General features: G+C 42.1%; 1 protein-coding gene across 2 annotated transcripts; it reads left to right on the top strand.

Moving 5' to 3' along the window:
• The first annotated feature begins 409 nt into the window (after positions 1 to 409).
• On the top strand, positions 410 to 18,168 carry ccdc83 (coiled-coil domain containing 83). 2 transcript variants are annotated; one of them, XM_007902491.2, is made up of 12 exons: positions 410 to 858; positions 1,729 to 1,817; positions 6,402 to 6,486; positions 8,080 to 8,248; positions 10,429 to 10,596; positions 11,869 to 11,960; positions 12,172 to 12,240; positions 13,463 to 13,584; positions 14,950 to 15,026; positions 16,222 to 16,281; positions 16,830 to 17,002; positions 17,778 to 18,168. In XM_007902491.2, exons 2-12 carry the CDS (start codon positions 1,756 to 1,758, stop codon positions 17,961 to 17,963), a joined length of 1,263 nt encoding a protein of 420 aa, XP_007900682.1. In that variant the 5' UTR covers positions 410 to 858; positions 1,729 to 1,755; the 3' UTR covers positions 17,964 to 18,168. The 2 variants fall into 2 exon arrangements, with proteins under 2 accessions (XP_007900682.1, XP_007900688.1); XM_007902497.2 differs by lacking the exon at positions 16,222 to 16,281.
• Positions 18,169 to 18,627: the final 459 nt, after the last annotated feature.

Raw genomic sequence — 18,627 nt, 5'->3', positions numbered from 1 at the left:
CGGCATATGGTGCCGGTTACCATGGCAATGTGCTCCCTCACACACAAACACTGGAGCAGCGCCCACACTACTGCCAGACACTGAGCTCAGCTCAGGCTGGACTGGGCAGGGGCTGGGGCTGGGGCTGGGGTTGGGGTTGGGGCAGGAGCTGGGGTTGGGGGCTGTAGGGCAGGAGTTGGGGTTGGGGGCTGTAGGGCAGGAGCTGGGGTTGGGGTTGGGGGCTGTAGGGCAGGAGTTGGGGTTGGGGGCTGTAGGGCAGGAGTTGGGGTTGGGGGCTGTAGGGCAGGAGCTGGGGTTGGGGTTGGGGCAGGAGCTGGGGTTGGGGGCAGGGGTTGGGGTTGGGGGCTGTAGGGCAGGAGCTGGGGTTGGGGTTGGGGGCTGTAGGGCAGGAGCTGGGGCTGGGGTTGGGGGCTGTAGGGCAGGAGCTGGGGTTGGGGGCTGAAGGGCAGGAGCTGCAGCATTTGGGATTACAATTGGCCTCAGGATCTCTGCCTTTTATGAGGCTTCCATCAGCCGTTTCTCCATCACTCTCACTCCTGTCTGCACTCAGGGCGTATGATCGCTGAACCAGACCTGACAGTTTCAATGAGCTGTCAATCAGTGAGATCCAAAAAAAGAGAAACTATTCCCACTCTATTTGGAGAGGTGATTGGCATTTGCCCACAGGAACACGGTGGAGACTGGGCAACCCATCAGCTCAGGGCTGGGGATTGCTACACAGTTCAGTGTCACACTGTTGCATTTTCTGCTAATTGCTTTCATTTTTATCTTGAGGAAACCTACGTGAGTGGCCAAGCCCTAGAAGGCAGAGCATTGCCAAAATTAAAAGAGAAGTATTAATTAAGCTGTGCTGGTCAGGTAAGTTGCATATCTTTTCCTATATCTACCCTCTCTCTTGTATCTTCCTCCACCTCTTTTTTCTTTGCATGGCTGACGTACAGTGGAAAGGTCACAGGGTGTTAGTTGGCCGCCTGCTTCAAAACCGTCCAGTTTTGACTGACCACTTGGAAAAATGCTTTGTTACAACATAATCCTCTGCTGTTGAGCCACCAGCTTGACCTCCCAGATTCAATCACAATCCAGAAGTTGTCGGAAATGGGAGCTTTCTAAGGCTTTTAAAATAGCACCTCTTCCTTAATTCTAGATTCTTGGGAGTTGAGTAAGTCAAACCACACTATCCCCAAAAGCTACAATTAATGGGATTTTTACAGTCTGAAATACAAATAGATTCTGAGTGTCAGACTTTCTAGTCTATAAAGCAGTGCTTAAGAACATAAGAAATACTGGACAAAATAAAGTATCTAGTGGGTCTTCCACCTTCCTGGTCACATGCGCATATGCCCCGAACTATCTCTGTACTATATCACATAATGCTATGAATTTGTTTACTTTGCCCTCCCTTTTATTTTCTTATTTGAATTTACCATGTCCTCTGGTTTTACAGTTCGGGACTAGTTGAAACCGCTTGTCACGATCTACATTGTTTAGTCCCTTTAGAATATTAAGGACAGCAATCAAATTGCCTCTTAATCTTCTCTTTTCCAGTGTGAACCCGATTTACTTAGTTGCTCCTCATGGTCCAGACTCTCCATTCCACTGGGGGTATAATTCTCATTCATTAGATCAGAATCGTCCTAGTATTACAACGCTGCCTCTTGGAGGTACCGTACACATGTTGCACTGAAAAAAATAGATATTATACATTGACTAAAAGATTATTTGTTGCAGGAACTGTTCCATTTTGTAGTTAAAAAAATGGGAAAGAAAAAGAAAGACGAGGATAAAGTAATTTTAGCGGAAGCTTTCCTGGGCTTTCGGTAAGTACATATTTTAGATGATTGTATCTTTTGTTGATTTGGATATTTTTGTGGGTTCAGTGTCAATGTTTCTCTGAGATGAGCCTCTAGGTGGTGAGAATACTCAAGGTGGATCTTTTTCTTTATGTTCCCACTCATCCTAGTGGGGAAAAACCTTTATTTCAAGATCAGAAATAACATAGAAATTAAACCATAACTACTAATAATCCTTGTATTTGATATAGCGTCTTTCATGTAAGGAGAACATCTGAAAGTGCTTTACAAGAACTTATTGTGGTAAAAATATACAGGTGGATATACAAGTTCTTTTTTGTCCAATATGTAAAGAGGGGATTTAATAAAGAATAATTGCAAGAAGAAAGGATGCTGTTAATAGGATGTTGAATAAATGCACCAAGTATGATCTCTGCTCATTCAGTAAGATGTTCCCAGTGAGAATAACAGTGGAAGTAATTAATGTATTTGACCTCAGTATTTGTTGAGTTTGCCCAGGAAAAAAGCATATTGGATCTAGTGCATTGGTCTCTAGCACCCTTCCTGGCAATCTGTACCAATCATTATTTATCTTCTGAGTAAAGAAAAAAACTTCACTGTCCCTGTTCTGAAATTTCACTTTAGAACTGTAAACCCATGTCCTCTTCTTCTACTGCCTCACTGCATCCTCCTATAATGGTCTGGTTTTACTTTTTACAACATTTTGTATTCAAAATTTTATACACTTCTATGAGGTCCCCTTCAAATCATCTTCTCTCATGACTGAAGAGCCCTAGCTTGTCTAATCATTGCTCCTAGCTCATTCCTCTAACACTGGATCATCCTCATTCCTTTCCTCTGCACTCCCTCAAGAGGTTGGGCAGCCCCTTTATGTCTGGTGACCAGAACTGTATACAACGCTCAAGGTGCAGTCTGACCACAGTACTTGACTAATAATCTTCAGTGAAGTAATTTCAATATATTCCACAATTATTCAAGTTAATTATCTTCCGGGAATGGATTTCTATTCAAACATTTCTATGGAGAAGTATGGGATAAGGTTTGCAGGGTTTCTGAAATTCTGCAGAAACAACAGCAGATGGCTCCCTTTGCAATGAAATGGTTTGTTCCACTCAAGGTTGGAGTGCTGCCATTTTGTTTGTATCCTGCACTGAGCAATTCTACTTTATAATTTTTTGGCCCAAGATACATGCACTTATATTATTTTAATTTTGTTTTGTATTAGTTTTCTAAGATTTATTTGCCAAAGAGGTGGAATCGCTAGGTCAAAAAATAGGACAGGCTGGTCAGGAAGTCTTCAAGCTAATCAATTAGAAGTTACTAGATTATCACAGTGAGGATTTCAACCGTCCTAGGCAAATGAACCTCGAAGAACTAGGAAACTAAACTAGAGCCTGATGTGGGACCTAAAATAAATAGGATTTCTCACCTGAGTAGCTAACCTTGGAATATCACCATTTCAAAATTTCCCACCCAAACCAACGGCTGAAACTCCCCAAGTGACGTCACTTCTGCCACCAGGTTTGAACCACTGAAACCAGGTGTAGTATAGTATCCTTTGTCTGCAGTGTCTGTCTCCTTCCCCTCCTCTGTCAGTCCCCTGCAGGCTGCTTGGTGTTGTTTCCCAGGCTGGGTAACCTGGCCAACAACACAATGAGTGCTCTGCCCATTCTCCCCCCACTCTGTGCTATCTCTAACCCACGCAGTCTCCATGTCTGTGGGCTGACTATGCCCCGTTAACCACCTGCCTCAAGTCTTGGCGTTTATATCTTGGTGGCCACCCCCAACCCGAGCTGTCCTTCCCCCAAAATGCCCCCATCACAACAAAAACAACAAACTTACATTTGTATAGTGCCTTTCACATCGGGAGGATGTCCCAAAGTGCTGGACAGACAGAACTTCGGACCCGAGCTGTGGGTCAGGATTGGGAAGTGTGGAGGGCAGGGGGGGGTGGGGGGAAGCAGGGAGATCGAAAGCACGGTTGAAGTGGAGGATATTGAGTCGGGTCTTGAAGATGGCAAGGGAGGGGGCGAGGCAGAGGGACAGCGGGATGGAGTTTCAGAGGGTGGGGGCAAAGTGGCTGAAGGCCCTCCCAGCAATGGTGGGGCAAGCGAGGCAGGGGACGTGAAACAGGCTGGAGCCCACTGAGCGGAGGGAGAGAGCAGGATGGTAGGAGTTTAGGAGGTTGCAGAGGTAGAGGGGAGCAAGACCATGGAGGGCTTTGAAGGTGAGGACCAGGATCTTGAACTATATCCTCTGTGTGATGGGAAACCAGTGGAGTCGGGCGAGGATGGGGGTGATAGGGTCACGGAGCCTGGTGCGGGAGAGGACACGGGCTGCAGAGTTCTGGTTGATCTGCAGCCGATGAAGGGAGGAGTTGGGGAGGCCGACAAGTAGGGAGTTTGCACAGTCAAGCCTCAGTGTAGTGAAAGCATGTATGAGGGTTTTGGTGGCCTGTGGAGTGGGACAGTGGCCGGTTGATGTTGCAGAGGTGGGGTAAGGCAGAGCAGATCATGGCACAGATGTGGGTAGAAAGGATATTTGAGGGTCAAACAAGACCCCAAGGTTCCGGACTGGTTTAGTTAGGTGGAGTGTGCAACCTTGGATGGTGATACTGTCAGCGCCTGAGGTGTGGAGGAGCTGACGGGAGCCAAACAGGAGAGCCTCGTCTTATTGACGTTCAACTGAAGAAAGTTAGCTCTCATCCAGGACTCGCTGTCTGACAGACATTCTGCCAGGAAAGCAGTGGCCCTGGAGTCAAGGGTGGAGGCAGAGAGATAGAGTTGGGTGTCATCTGCATACATATGGATGACGACATGTCTGCGGATGATGTCACCAAGATATAGATATAGATATTGAAGAGGAGGGCACCAAGGACAGAGCCCTGAGGAATGCCACGTGAGACAATGCGGGGGCTAGAGGAGAAACCATTTATGTAGATGAAGTGGAGGCAGTGTGAGGTAAGGTATGATCGGAACCAGTCAAGGACACAGCCATGAAGGTTGAGTAGAGAGGAGAGGCGGTGGATGAGGATAGAGTGGTCGACGTTGTCGAAGGCAGCAGAGAGGTAAAGGAGGACGAGGAGGCAGAGGGAGCCCTGGTCACAGATGGACAGAATGTCATTTGTCACTTTGACCAGGGCTGTTCCTGTGCTGTGGGCGGCACGGAAACCCAATTGAAGGGGCTCGTGAAAGGAGTGGCGGGAGAGAGGAGCGAAGCTGGGAAGCAATAACTCATTCCAGGACCTTGGAGAGGAAAGTGAGGTTGTTGATAAGGCGGTAGTTTGAGAATAGAGATGGGTCAAGGGAAGGTTTTTTAAGGATAGGAGTGATGACGGTGGTTTTTAAAGGGGTGGGAACAGTATCAGTGGATAGGGAGAGGTTTATGATGTCTGTGAGTAGAGGGGCAAGGAATTGGAGCTGGGAGGTAAGGAGAAGGGTAGGGATGGGGTCGAGGGAGCAGATGGTCAGTTTCATGAGGGTTATAATGGTGGTGAGAGAGCAGGGGGAGACAGGTTTGAAGGTGTGGAAGGAGGGATGGGTAGGGCCTGGGGCGGGAGGGGGAGATGGGAAGGGAATAGCAGAAGGAATGGCAGAAGCAGCTGAGCGGATCCCATTGACTTTGGATTCTAGGAAGTCCAGCATAGTCTCGCAGTTGGCATTTCAAGTGAGGTTTGGCGAGGTGTGAGAGGGTGGGTGGTGGAACCAGTTGGTGATAGAGAAGAGTAGCCTGGGGTTGTCCTTAGCCACCAAGATTGTCGTGGAATAGAACAACGATTTAGCAGAGGCGAGGGCGGTAGGATTTGATAGATCTGATGATGGACTATTAAGTTTGATTTAAGCCAGGTGCATTCAGCGGCACGCACCTGTGCTTTTAAGGGAGCGGAGGTGGCTGGTGTACCATGGTGACTTACATGATTAGGAGACAGTTTGGGAAGAGAGCAAGGGAATAGAGAGTGGAGGAGAGGGAACTGTGGTTAAGAGTGACCGAGGAGAATAGGTCATTGTGGGAGGAAGCCCAGAGGGGAAGAAGTTCAGATTACTCCAAGGCTGCCGAGAGGGAGGGGCGGGGAAATTGTTTTCCGGGAGAGGTAGGAGATGGCGGTGGGGAGAGGGATTGAGAGAGTTAAAGGAGATGAAATGATGGTCTGAGATCCCTTTTTCCTGATAAAATTCACGTTGCGTTACATTGGTTTGTGTGTATTTTGTCAAGAAATGTTTGGCAGGTGTAAAATCTCCCAGTCAACTGTGTGAAACGCTTTGAAACGTCCCAAAGAACAAGGTGCTTTAATAATAATCCTTGCATTTGATATAGAGCATTATCATGTCTTTGAGACGTCCCAAAGCACTTACTGTAAAGTGAATTGACTATATATTTTGTGGGCAATATCAATGTAAATTGTTGTTGTTGACTTAGTTATTCACTGGATGAATGTACTTGCCACCAACAGTGGTTTGCACCAATCTTTTTAAACAGCACCAGAAACTGCCGCTGTAGCAATTCCTCCTACTCCATCTTACCAAAGGTAATACGTTTGTGAATTTTGTGTTCGTTTTATTGTTTGGAAATTAACAATTAATAATCCTTTAGAATCCAGTTGAAGGAGAAATCTATGGAAGATGTCATGATTGAAGTCAGGGAACTGGAAGACAAGAATATCCTATGGAAAGACAGAGTACGACACAGGTTTTGTACATTGAATAGTAATAATGCAGGGCTAGCTACTGGTTTATAATGTATGAAGCGTTGCACCTCAGTCAAATTTTGTATTTTCCACATATTGCACACTGGCTATTGCTCAGTTTTGTTAACCCTTTGAAAATTTAATGATTGTGTCACTATTGCCTGGATCACCCTCCTTCCCCCCCCCTCTGCCCTCCACCCTCCCTGATCCCGACCCCCAGCTCAGGTCCGAAACAGGCTGTCCCGTGCCCTGCGACGTCCTCTCCCGATGTGAAAGGCACTATACAAATGTAATTTTGTTATTGTTGTTGGAAGGTACTGATATAATCACAAGTATCTTACTCAGAATCCACACAGGTACACTTCCAACAGTGGTCACTGGATTGCAAACATAAGCAAACACTGACACCTGTGCCATTCAAGATGAGATTGGTGTACTCAGCTGGATTTAAGACTTTCCTGGCCTTGTTGCATTATGTGACATTGCGCCACTTGAAAGTTGTGTGTATTGATTTTATCTGGAACTATTGACATCTTTGTTCCTCCTTTGACTTTCAAACCTGTGATGCAGTTGTCAGATTTCACCCCATTTTAGAAATGTGATTCTCAGATTCCTGAAGCTTGGAGGGTATATACTTAAGGTTAAAAGTTGCATGTTAAATATATTCTAATTAGACAATAGTCAATATGTTTATGTCCAATTTACACCAATGAAATGCAATCCCTGATTGCACTTCCCCAAGTGCTGAAAAGGACAGGACATTATTTATGTTTAAATAAATAAAGATAGCAAAATACATAATTTCCATATGCAAACCAGACAAATTCTAAACTTTCTTCCCATCTCTCAAATAGCCCTAACATTGTTACACAGACCAGATATTATGGTTAAAAATGTGACTGTAATAATTAGTCAATGCTGACTATCACATTACATACTGCATTTTCACTCCATTGTTTTTATTGAAGATATTGTACTTTATTATTCAAATACTTATGGCTTTTGTCGAAATGGAAACTTTTTTCAAAAGTTGGGATGGGGGGGGGGAAGAAAACCATGATTTTGAGAGAATATTACTCTTGTTTTGCCATCTAATTTTAGAATCATATTAGGTTTTCTTCATTTTGGGGCCTTTACTACATTATTACATGGCAAAGGCAGCTTGAAATTGACAAGAGCAGAATCTGGTGATGACTTTTGTGGTTTCCTTCTAGAAGCATTATACTACTGCTGCCTCCCGGATATGAAATGCCAAAGGAAGTATTTAAGTGCAATTCTAGGTGCTGTGGGGTGCACACGATGGATCAACAACAAACTATCTTGTTGCCTGGTTTAATATTTACCTTTGAACTGATTAGATCTTTTTGTTTCCCTTCAATTGAACATAAGCTCCATTTATACATTTTTTAAGACACAAAATATTTAATTTTTTTATATTCCAAAGGGGAAAACGTGATACAGTTTAACAATTTATATAACTGTGAAGAAAGCTTACCAAACTATCTTCTCTCTCTATCTCTCTCTTGGGATACTGTGGTTGTCTAGAAATCTTCGACTAATTTGTTTACCTTTATGTTTTATAAGAATGAACAGTTGAAGAGAGAGCAGCAGAAGCTCATCAAGGCCCTGTTAAAACAGGCAAAAGAACAGGACAAAGAGTTGGAACAGAGAGAAATTATCAACAAGGAGCAAGTAGATCAATGCTTGAGGGAAAAATGGGATTTAGTTAAAGATCAAATCCATAATATTGAAGGTACAAGCATTCACATTACCTATAACTTTTTTTGAATTTAATTCTGAATGTCTTGATAAAGTCCACTTTCTTTGTCTGCCATAATGGTCCTTTACATATTCTACCGCTCTTAATAATATTAACCTTTTAAATTTGCATTGACCATATTTAGAATGACCCAAGATACAGCCAAAAATGTTCAGGTGAAGTCAACTGAAGTGAATTTCACAGATCAGAGCATGGTGGTTGAAGGCTCAATCACTGATAGTTGAGCAAAGTAAATGGAGCATGAGCCACAAGACTATAAATCATTAAAATCTAGTTCACGGATGGACAAAGCAATGCTTTGCCTTATGATAAGCTAAGCTAATGCTTATCCTAAGGGTTCCAGGTTACAAATACAAGAAAGTGTTTCTCTGGTTAGATAATCCTTGCGTTTTGATGTAGCCTTTTTCATGTTGGGGGTGGGAGGAGGAGATGGGGAGAAGGTAGCAGATGCAGTTGCAAGTTGTTATTGAGTGAAAGTTCCAACATGGTGCTTCAACTCTCAACCTCCTGAAAAGAGAATGCCACCAACCCAGCCTTCGAAAGGCAGTGATGATTTATTAGAATGAAGGAGATTTGCTCATCTCCTCCTCATCCTAGGCAATTTCAACCTTCACTTCACCCCCCTCCTGCTCTACCTCTGCTGACGTTTCCTCCCTTATCTCCTCCTCCACATCCACTCCACCACCTATGTCCGCGGTCACGCCCTCGACCTGGTGATCACTCGGGGCCTCACTGTCTCGGACTTCACCATCATCGACAAAGTAATCTCAGACATTCACTTCATCTCCCTTAACTCCTCAATCTCTCTCCCCACCGCCACCCAACCCATCTCCTACCCCCCTGGAAAAAAAATTTCACCCCCTCTCAGCTGCCTTAGAGTCATCTGAACTCCTTCCCCTCTGGGCTTCTCCCGCAATGACCTATCCTCCCTGGTCACTCTTCTCCACAGCTCCCTCCACTCTCGATTCCCTTGCTCCCCTCTCTTCCCAAACCATCTCCTATTCACGTAAATCACAATGGTACACCAGCCACCTCCGCTCCCTTAAAGCACCGGTGCATCCCACTGAGCGCACCTGGCTTAAATCAAACTTAAAGGTCTATCAGCAGATTTGGCTGGACCATATCAAATCCTACCACTCCGCCCTCACCTCTGCTAAATCGTCGTTCTACTCCACGACAATCTTGGAGGCTAAAGACAACCCCAGGCTCCTTTTTTCCATCACGAACCAGCTCCTCTGCCCACCCGCTCATGCCTCGCCCATCCTCACCTCAGATGCCAATTGCGAGGTGATGCTGGACTTCCTCAAATCCAAAGTTGAGGGAATCCACTCAACTGCCTCTGCATCTGCTACCTCCTCCACATCTCCTCCTCCCACCCCGACCCCTACCCATCCATCCCTCCACACCTTTGAACCTGTCTCCCCTTCCTCTCTCATCACCACCATAACCCGCATGAAACCGACCACCTGCTCCCTCGACTCCTGTTGGTGGCCTTGTTTGATTCTCAACTATCCTTTCTAGCCCACATCTGCGTCATGACCCACTTTGCCTTCCACCACCTCCGCAACGTCACCCGAATCTGCCACTGTCTCACACCACAGGCCGCTGAAACCCTCATACGTGCTTACATTACATCGAAGCTCGACTATGCAAACATGTTGCTTGTCGGCCTCCCCAATTCCTCCCTCCATAGGCTGCAGCTCATCTAGAACTCTGCAGCCCGTCTCCTCTCTCGCACTAGGCTCCGCGACCCTATCATGAAGCCAACTCCACTGGCTTCCCATCACGCAGAGGATACAGTTCAAGATCCTGGTCCTCACCTTTAAAGCCCTCACGGTCTTACTCCCCCCTACCTCTGCAACCTCCTAACCCCCTACCATCCTGCTTGCTCCCTGGGTAGATAAATGATAAGTCCTTTTGCAAGGATTTAAAAAAGGGGAGAAACCTTCAAACTAGAGCTAGTATGGTCAAGTGAACAGAAAGCATTTCTCTACACAAAGGGCTTGGAAGTATATTACGCAATAGCTCATAGAAGCGTAATCAATAGGAATGCCTGAATAAGAAATGGAAATATTAAAAGTTCTAAATGATATACTAACTGATCTTAATTAGCTGAATGGCCTTTTCTTGTTCTTTTGCTTTTCTGTTGCCAGTGATTGAAATTGAAATAAATGATGTGGATGAAATGATTGTGGAAAGGGATACAGTGAAAGAATACTGGATGAATTATAAATTTATTGGAAGCAAGGAACATGAAAAAGCGATTCATTTACTGGAGAAGGAAATCAGGGATATGGCAATAAGTTTCCAAGAGATGGCAGGTTTGTTTAACATTTTATCATTCAAATATTTTGGCAATACTGCATAACACAAATTGGAGGGGTTCATGCATTGAGTGCCAGGAGAGGAAAGAGCAAAGCTGGGAAGCAACATGTTCTTGAACCTTGGAAAAGAAAGGGAGGTTGGAGATGGGATGGCAATAAAGGAATAGGGGTGCATCAAAGTAAGGTTTTTGAGGATGGTATGATGATGGCTGGGGGTGGGAACTGTGGCGGAGACAAAGTAATAATAATAATCTAATCCTTGATGATGTTAGCAGGGGGGCAAAAAGGTGGATTTGGGAGGTGAGGAGAAATGTAGGGATGGGGTCAAGGGAGCAGGTGATGGGCTTAATTTGGTAAATGATGGGAGAAAGAGGGAGCGATGTGGTCAAAAGTGTGGAATGGGTGGAAGTCAGAGGTCGATCTGGGGAGGGTCTGGCAGTCGTAAGGGCAGAGGCAGCAGAGCAGATTTTGGACCTGAGGAAGTCCATCATCTCCTCGCAGTTAAAGAGGATGGGTAGGACATGGGGATATAGGCAGAGGAGCCTGGGTTTGTGCTTGGCCTCTAGGGTGATTCTGGAGAAAGAGCAACCCATAATAGGACAAGGCCAGAGTGGTAGGTTTTGTTGCGATCCAGCTAAATCTGACAGTGGACAGTAAGATTGGATTTGTGCCAGATGGATTCACCAGCAACCAGTTTTAATTTTTACTCCTGGGTTATAAACATTATTAATTTGTATGACTCAAAAGTACAGTGCATATCATAACTAAATTTCCAAATAAATGTGGAAGCAACGGTTAGGATACAAAAAAATATATTTTTGTGCATGTAAATCCCAGGTTGATTTTCCCTTTGTTTTTTTTTCTCACCTTTCCTCTCTCTTGAAAGTAAACATTCATGGTGGTCTTCTGGAATTTTACCCATTCATTAAATGTGAGTCTGAAAAGACTGTTAGTGAGGTATTTCACCTCGGAGATCATCAGAGTTTAGCCTTATCCTGTTGTCATTTGATATGCACATATAAACTCATTCAGCAAGAGTGGGTGGAGTGGGCTGCATTAAACACCTGTCTGGGGAAGGAACTGGCAGAATTTGCGTGTCAAATCCAGGAGTCTTGAGGTTAACTGTTGCACCAGTTGTGATCCGCCAGTTAAGTACACTAATGGTATTGATAGGGAATTTCTGGTCTGTATATGGTTCATTTTCAGTGTGGTATATGGTCAATTGGGGTAGCTGTACTTTCATGCTCAAATGTATTTTTCTTTGCAAAGATCACTTTCAAAAAGTCTTAATGTTCTCAAAATCCAAAACGAACAAGTTAACAAAGAATCAAATGAATGAAAAGAAGACAATAGCCACAGAGGTAACTAAGTGTTTGTTAACCCTTTACTCTTATTATAGTAATACAGATAATTTACAGCTTGTGTTGTAAAATATTGATAGCGCACTACTCTTTAATTAAATTTTTAACATGAAAAATAGCTAAAATACAGAATTTGTGATCTTAAAATATTTATGCAGTGTCTCCACTATCAATTCATTCTTTTAAATAATTGATTCTGAGTTTTCTGTAGAAAGCCATAGGATACATGGACCAATTCAGTCGCCAGGAAGTATTGGAAAATGACTGGCTAAACAAAGAGGTAACTTCCCGTGAAAGTACAGAAGAGTTTTCTTTGGACAATAGAATAGTTGTAATTTAATGAGAAACCCCCCATGTCAAGTAAATGTTTTCCTATTATTTAATCACTTCTAATGCACACTTACTTGTCAGATGCCCACTCTGTTTTGCCGGATATTTGAGTGCATTCAAATTTGCACCAGTTATGTCGTCAATTATAATTGTGCTGTGTCCAAAACTGTCAAAACCAAAACTTTTGTTCCGCAAAGAATACAAATCGGAGATTATCTTGGCAATTCTGGAATACAATGAAAGGCCTTAAAATGTTGCCACAAAAAAAAAACTTTTTTCTTCATGTGTCGGATAGAACATGAAAACTTTCAAAATTTCTTAGCGTACTCAAAATCCAAAACAAACAAGTTAATATGAAAATGTATTGACTGGGGGCTATCCACAAAATGTTTTATTTTTAAGGTAATTGGAGGAATAATAATAATCCTTGCTTTTGATATAATGTCCTTCATGTGAGGAGCATTTCTCAAAGCACTTCACAGGATTTGGAGTACATACTCTGGGGTCCACAAGCCTTCGTTCTTGCTGACCTGCTCCTGATATCCCTGCTTGCCTAATTCCAGAAAAAGTGCGTATTCCATTCCAAACATGGGAATTTTGATCTGGGCTCTAAACATAGTACAATTCGAATAAATTCTAATAGAAATATAATATCTTGATATATAAAACCTTTTTATTCGGAACCATATATTTTAATTGAAAAGAGATTATGATTTTTATGAGAGTTCCTCTCAGTCTTCTAGTCAACAGTTCCTCAGAGAAAGAAAAAATAGCCATTCACTTTCTGTCGGTTTATTGTATGGGACATTGATGTGCATAAACCAACTGTCGCTTTTGCCCAGTTATTAGATTTTACAGAAATACTTGTGAAAAATGTATTGATGTGATAAGGCACAATATCACATATATTATTTATTATACCTGACAATAAAGGATGCATAAACAAATACATTATAGAAGTCTACAATGTAACACATTGTAGAGTGGGATATCATAATATACTGCATGTGTAATTATGAATTATTGATATTACCTTTGGCAAATGTGAATCTTGTTCAAAATCTAGAATCTATTTGTTGTGAAATGCATCTCTTGTATATGTATTCCATTTATTGTCGCTTTCCCCTTTTTTTGCAACATAGTTGAAATTAATTAACTCTTTGCTTCTGCAGATAAAGGTATACAGACAAGAGGTAGCTGAACTTGTAGCTGAACTTCATAAGATTGAACAGTATAATGTGGAACTTATGCAAGACCTCTTTGATGATCAACTCAAAAATCTTAATTTATGCAGGTAATAGTTAATACCAAGAACAACTTGCATGTGTGTAGCATCCATCATGCAGGCTCTGAATGCTTAACAGTGGCTGAGCTTGATACTGAACTGAGAGGGGAAGTGACTGTAATCATGGTCAGAGAGGAAAGTCTTCAGATGCAAGCAGAGGGGGTGAGGCAGATAGTTCCCGTACATTGGCTAAAACCACTGTGACATGGAGGGTCCGAGGGACGTGTAGAAGGCTGTAACCGGCTAAGGGGGCGGGTGACGGAGTGCTTTGTAAGCAGGTCGGAGACACAACAACAACTTGCATTTGTATAGCGCCCTTCACGCAAGGTAGTGTCCCAGAGGCAGGGAGGTGCTTGGGTGTGAATTCAGTCTTAACTTTGCTGTCAGTTTTCTGCAGTATTTAAAAGGACTTGCAGAAAAATAGCTTCCAGCAAAGTCCACATTTCAGAATTTGCCAAATCTTGCACACTGAAATGCTCATAAATGGGTGAGAATATAGGAGGCGGAGATTTGAATCTGTTGGATTTTGTGGGTGATGGAGCTCGGGAGAACGGCATCAAGATGGGAGGTAATGAATGTATGAATAAGGGTTGAATGAGGGGATTGTATGTGGGGAAGCAAGAACAGCTGAGGATTGAACCTGACTCAAGGTTTTACTTTCTCAAGTACAATGTTGTGCTACACAATGAATATCAACATTTAATTGTACTTAATGATCAGTGTATCCAATCCTGTACTATGTGCTTTTTTAAAAGCCTGCTGCCTTGGCTATATTGATCATTTTGGTATTAATATGTAGTACAATTTTAAAATTATTCAGGCTTATCCAGGTGTGATATATATAATTTTTAAATTCTTTGTTCAAAATGTGAATTATAGCCTTTTGTTTACAAATTAATTCCTTCATCCCATAACTTAATTGGGTTTAAAGTACTGGTCAGGCGAATAACCCATTTTGATTCACAATTTTATGTACATAGTTAACCAACAATAAAACAATTGCAGGTAATTCTAGGAGGAAGATTCCACCTGGGTCTAGATTTACTCCATCTATGTAGCAATTCAGTGTGCAAGATTTGGCAATTCTTAAATGTGGACTTCATTGGAAGCTGCTTTTCTTTAAGCCCTTATAAATACTGCAGAAAACTGACTGCAAAGTTCAGACTAAATTCTTCAATTTGCCATATTCTGCAATCTCTAAATCTAGACCTGGGTGGAATTTTTCCCACTTGTATGCATCAGAACATGTTGATCTCATGAGGAATGAACCTAACTCACATTCCATTGCAGACTTACTTAAGGAATATTTTGATAAAATTTGATTCAATTTTTGTTCAGTATAATAAATAGACTAATGTTTTATTTCTGTCATAGGAGCATTCTTACGACTCCTGAAACTGAAGACACTGATGTATTGGTCACACAGGTTGAAAAGTTGAAACATAAACCAGGTAAAAATCATAATTCTACACCAATATTTAAATAATGTGGCACCAAAATTGCAAAATTGAGCTATAAAAATGCAATGGAAAAGCACATTTGTATTGAAAAATTTGTAAAGGTTCAAACTTCATTGTATCAGATACCATGGGGGGAAATCATACGAAATTTACAGCTTAGAAGGAAACCATGGAGGCCATTTGTCCTATATGACAGGTTCTAGCTCTCCTCTGGATTCAATTATAGACAGGTTTTGAAGGTTTTGCAAATTATGACGCAATCTTTGTTTCTGTGCTGAATATTTTATGTAGTTCTATGTAATGATCATCAATATTAGCGTCAGTGAAGAGAAGTGTGCCGAAAATTATCAACAGGTACACTTCAATGTCAAAAAGACCTCGCCACTACCATCAGCGTCTTCTCTCCTCAGGCACTGTATGTGTCCTCACTCCTCCTCATGGAGCTGGGGGAAACCATAATCAACCTCCAAGGTCGGTTTCACGAACTCCCTGCGCACCAGATTCCCTTCCTACTCCTTACACAGGTTGCAGACCATCCTCTGCAGTCCGTGGCCTTTTCTGCACCAGGCTTCCCAACCTCATTTGGCTCTACTGGCTCACTCTTCTCCAGGGCATCAAATTCAAGATTTTGTACCTCACTTTCAAATGCCTCCATGGTCTCAACCCACCCTACTGCTGTGACTTCTTGGGTCCCTTATGTCCCAGTCTCTTACCCCACCCTCCTGCCTACTTCACCTCTTCTGCCCACTGTCATTGGCTACTCTGAACCCCCAGCTACTCTGCCTCAGTCCATCCCATTCCCGCCTCCCTCTCAACCTTTATAACTCACTTTAAGACCCATCTCTTCAACTGAGCTTTCAGCTACCTAACCCCTCCACTCAACTTTTTCTCCCCACCCACCCCAGTACCTAGTCAATAAAGCACTCTGAGATGTCCTCCCAATGTGAAAGGCCCTATGTCACGTGTCTGATATTTATTCAAAGTGCGATTATCTATAATGTATAAAATATTTTGTATTTAGTTCAGTCATTTTGATTCACAATACTTCAGTCTCTCCCAAGCATGACTTATTAGTTTTGAAGTTGTGAGATCTTGCCTAAAATACAGCTCACTATATTGTTACATGAAGCGTTATTCTTGTTTGAAGATGGCACTTTTCTTCCTAAACACGCATTCCTTTCTTCAGTGTCCCGCGGTGAAACTAAACCAGAGGAAATACAAGCAGTAGTCGACAAAACAAAAGCAGGTGATGAAAAATAAAAACTAAAGATAAAATTGCAAACACCAATGAACTGACTTGCAAGACACCTCTTTTTGACGAAAGGTTATCGACCTGAAATATTAACTCATTTCCCTCTCCCCATAGATGCTGCCGAACCTGTGTGTTCCCAGTGACTTTTGTTTTTAATTCAGATTTCCAGTATCTTTAGGATTTTGCCTTTTGCAAGACACCTTTTCAATTCCTAATTTCAAAGTCAAAACTTTAACAATAACCCCTTTAGCACAGCGAAGGCCTGACATTTCTCAGCCTTCAGTGTAGAATTTTGCAAAAAATTCATCCTTAATATAGTGTTATGCTATATCTCAAGAGTAACCTGACAACTTCCTCCTCCACTACAATCAAGACACTCAGAGTAAAAAATAAAACCCTTCATATGAAATGTTCTGCATAGGGGTCTTTTGTTTACAGGACAACAGGGTAAATGACCCATTATTTATTTTTACTCATTCCTGCCTATTGATTATATATTAAAAGCAAGGATAAACAAACATTTATTTCTGTTTATGTTCCAGCCGAAAACAAAAGTTCAGTTTCAAGGTCTGAGAGTGCAATACTTAAAGTAGAGCAGAACTCAATTTTGATGCAGTCACTTTGTGCGATGAAAGATAGAAAACCAACTCAATTAGGCAAGTCGGTGTCACAGAACCTCAGTTACTTACTACATCAAGATGAGAAAGCCTATGAGGTTAGTTGATTTTCTTTTGAAAATAGCCCCTTTAATCTAAACATTTTTTGTCTAGAATTCTTTTCTAGCCTATTGCACAAAATAAATTGTTGATTTTTATGTCACAATCAAGAAAATCTTAAAACATGCTATCAAACATGACTTACCTAGACTTGTGCGAATGTTTGGGGTGACTGCCTCTCAACGGAAGCCACTGGTCTATTGTTTTCCAATTTGTTCCGAAATTGACATTGGAATCTAATTTGCGATATTCAAAGAGGGTTTGTTGCGTCAATTGCAACTTCCAGCTTTCACACATGGGGATGTGAGATTTACCAAATGGAAAATCTCAAGCCGATAAGTGTGGAAAAGGATTTGGATTAACTTCTAGGCCATTCACTAGCAGGAGTCAGGCTTTTAATCTATCTGCCGCACTCTGTAACTCATTCTGGAGTCTGGCTCCCTCCCTCCCTCACCGACTGCGTTTTTGGTCATCCTTCCTCTGCTACCCCCCCCTCGGCTATGGTAAAATTTTGTATAAAAATGTACTTACTAGTTTTTAACTATACAGTAAAACTCGCATAAGTCTGATCTGTATAATCGTAAGATCACCCAAGTTGTACATCTGCCAAAATCCTGGTCAAGAGTTTATGTTCTATGCAAGTTTGACATAACTCATACTTTGCATAAGTCATATTAAATGTATGGTACCAACTGATACCAACTGAGGTTTACTGCATTATGCTGAATTATCTTTAATTCATTGTCCCTAACGTTGCTGAATTATCTACAACAGTATTTGCAGCTCGGTCCCATGGAAATTAAGCTGTTACATGTCGAAGGTCGAAGTGCACCTCTTCACGTCTTTGAACCTCCTTCAAAACAAGGACCGAAGAAGTCTGAAACACTGTCTTATCGAGAGGTTGATGAATGGCCCATCACCAATACAATGCTGAGGGAAGCAATTTCCTTGAACAAATAAATGGGCCAGTTTCTGTACCTGTTAATAATTCAAAAGTATGAGTTAATGAACAAAAGCAATACAAGGAAATAGCATTTACTGTAACAACCACCTATAGGTACAAGGTTAAAACAGTTTACAATTGAATCTTACCTTATGGAGATCCCAGAAATGAGAACAACACCTTATTAAGATCATTTTTCAGTCTTTTTAAAAATATATCTGATGGGTTTGAGCAGGAGAGTTTTATTAGTTTGTGGTATATATGGAATAACAGTGCAGACTTTGACTGAATATCCCTTTTCTCTGCTGATGGTGACCAAAATCCCAAACTCTAATAAGAACAAAACAGGCAAGCCTGCCCTTAATAGTGACTTTCTGCTATACTCTCTCTCCTTCAAGGTTTCCATTTGTATTAGTACTTGGTTTCAGAGGCATGTAATTAGCCAATGCCTATTCTTTACTTTTGATAGTGAGTCCAGACCAACTGCTGAACTGTGGTACCATTGAATGAAGGCCACCCAACCCCACATTCACCCAAATTATCAGGGATTCAAACTAGGGTGTGACCAGGAATCTTTATCTTTACTTAAACGCTAGGTGTATTTAGGCTATCATAACATCCCATGGATCAGGCATTTCTATCCATTGAGCCACAAGAGAGACCAAAATAAGTTCTTCACTC

Source organism: Callorhinchus milii, unplaced genomic scaffold, assembly GCF_018977255.1.
Source record: "Callorhinchus milii isolate IMCB2004 unplaced genomic scaffold, IMCB_Cmil_1.0 Scaffold4, whole genome shotgun sequence".
Classification (NCBI taxonomy): domain Eukaryota; kingdom Metazoa; phylum Chordata; class Chondrichthyes; order Chimaeriformes; family Callorhinchidae; genus Callorhinchus; species Callorhinchus milii.
Note: the sequence above shows the minus strand (reverse complement) of the source record. Positions and strands in the feature narration are given on the sequence as shown.

Coding starts and splice junctions, on each gene's coding strand:
- ccdc83 (XM_007902491.2), top strand. CDS start 1,756: ATGGGAAAGAAAAAGAAAGACGAGGATAAAGTAATTTTAGCGGAAGCT. Junction 6,487..8,079: donor ATATCCTATGGAAAGACAGA/GTACGACACAGG, acceptor ATGTTTTATAAG/AATGAACAGTTGAAGAGAGA. Junction 13,585..14,949: donor AAAAATCTTAATTTATGCAG/GTAATAGTTAAT, acceptor TTTCTGTCATAG/GAGCATTCTTACGACTCCTG.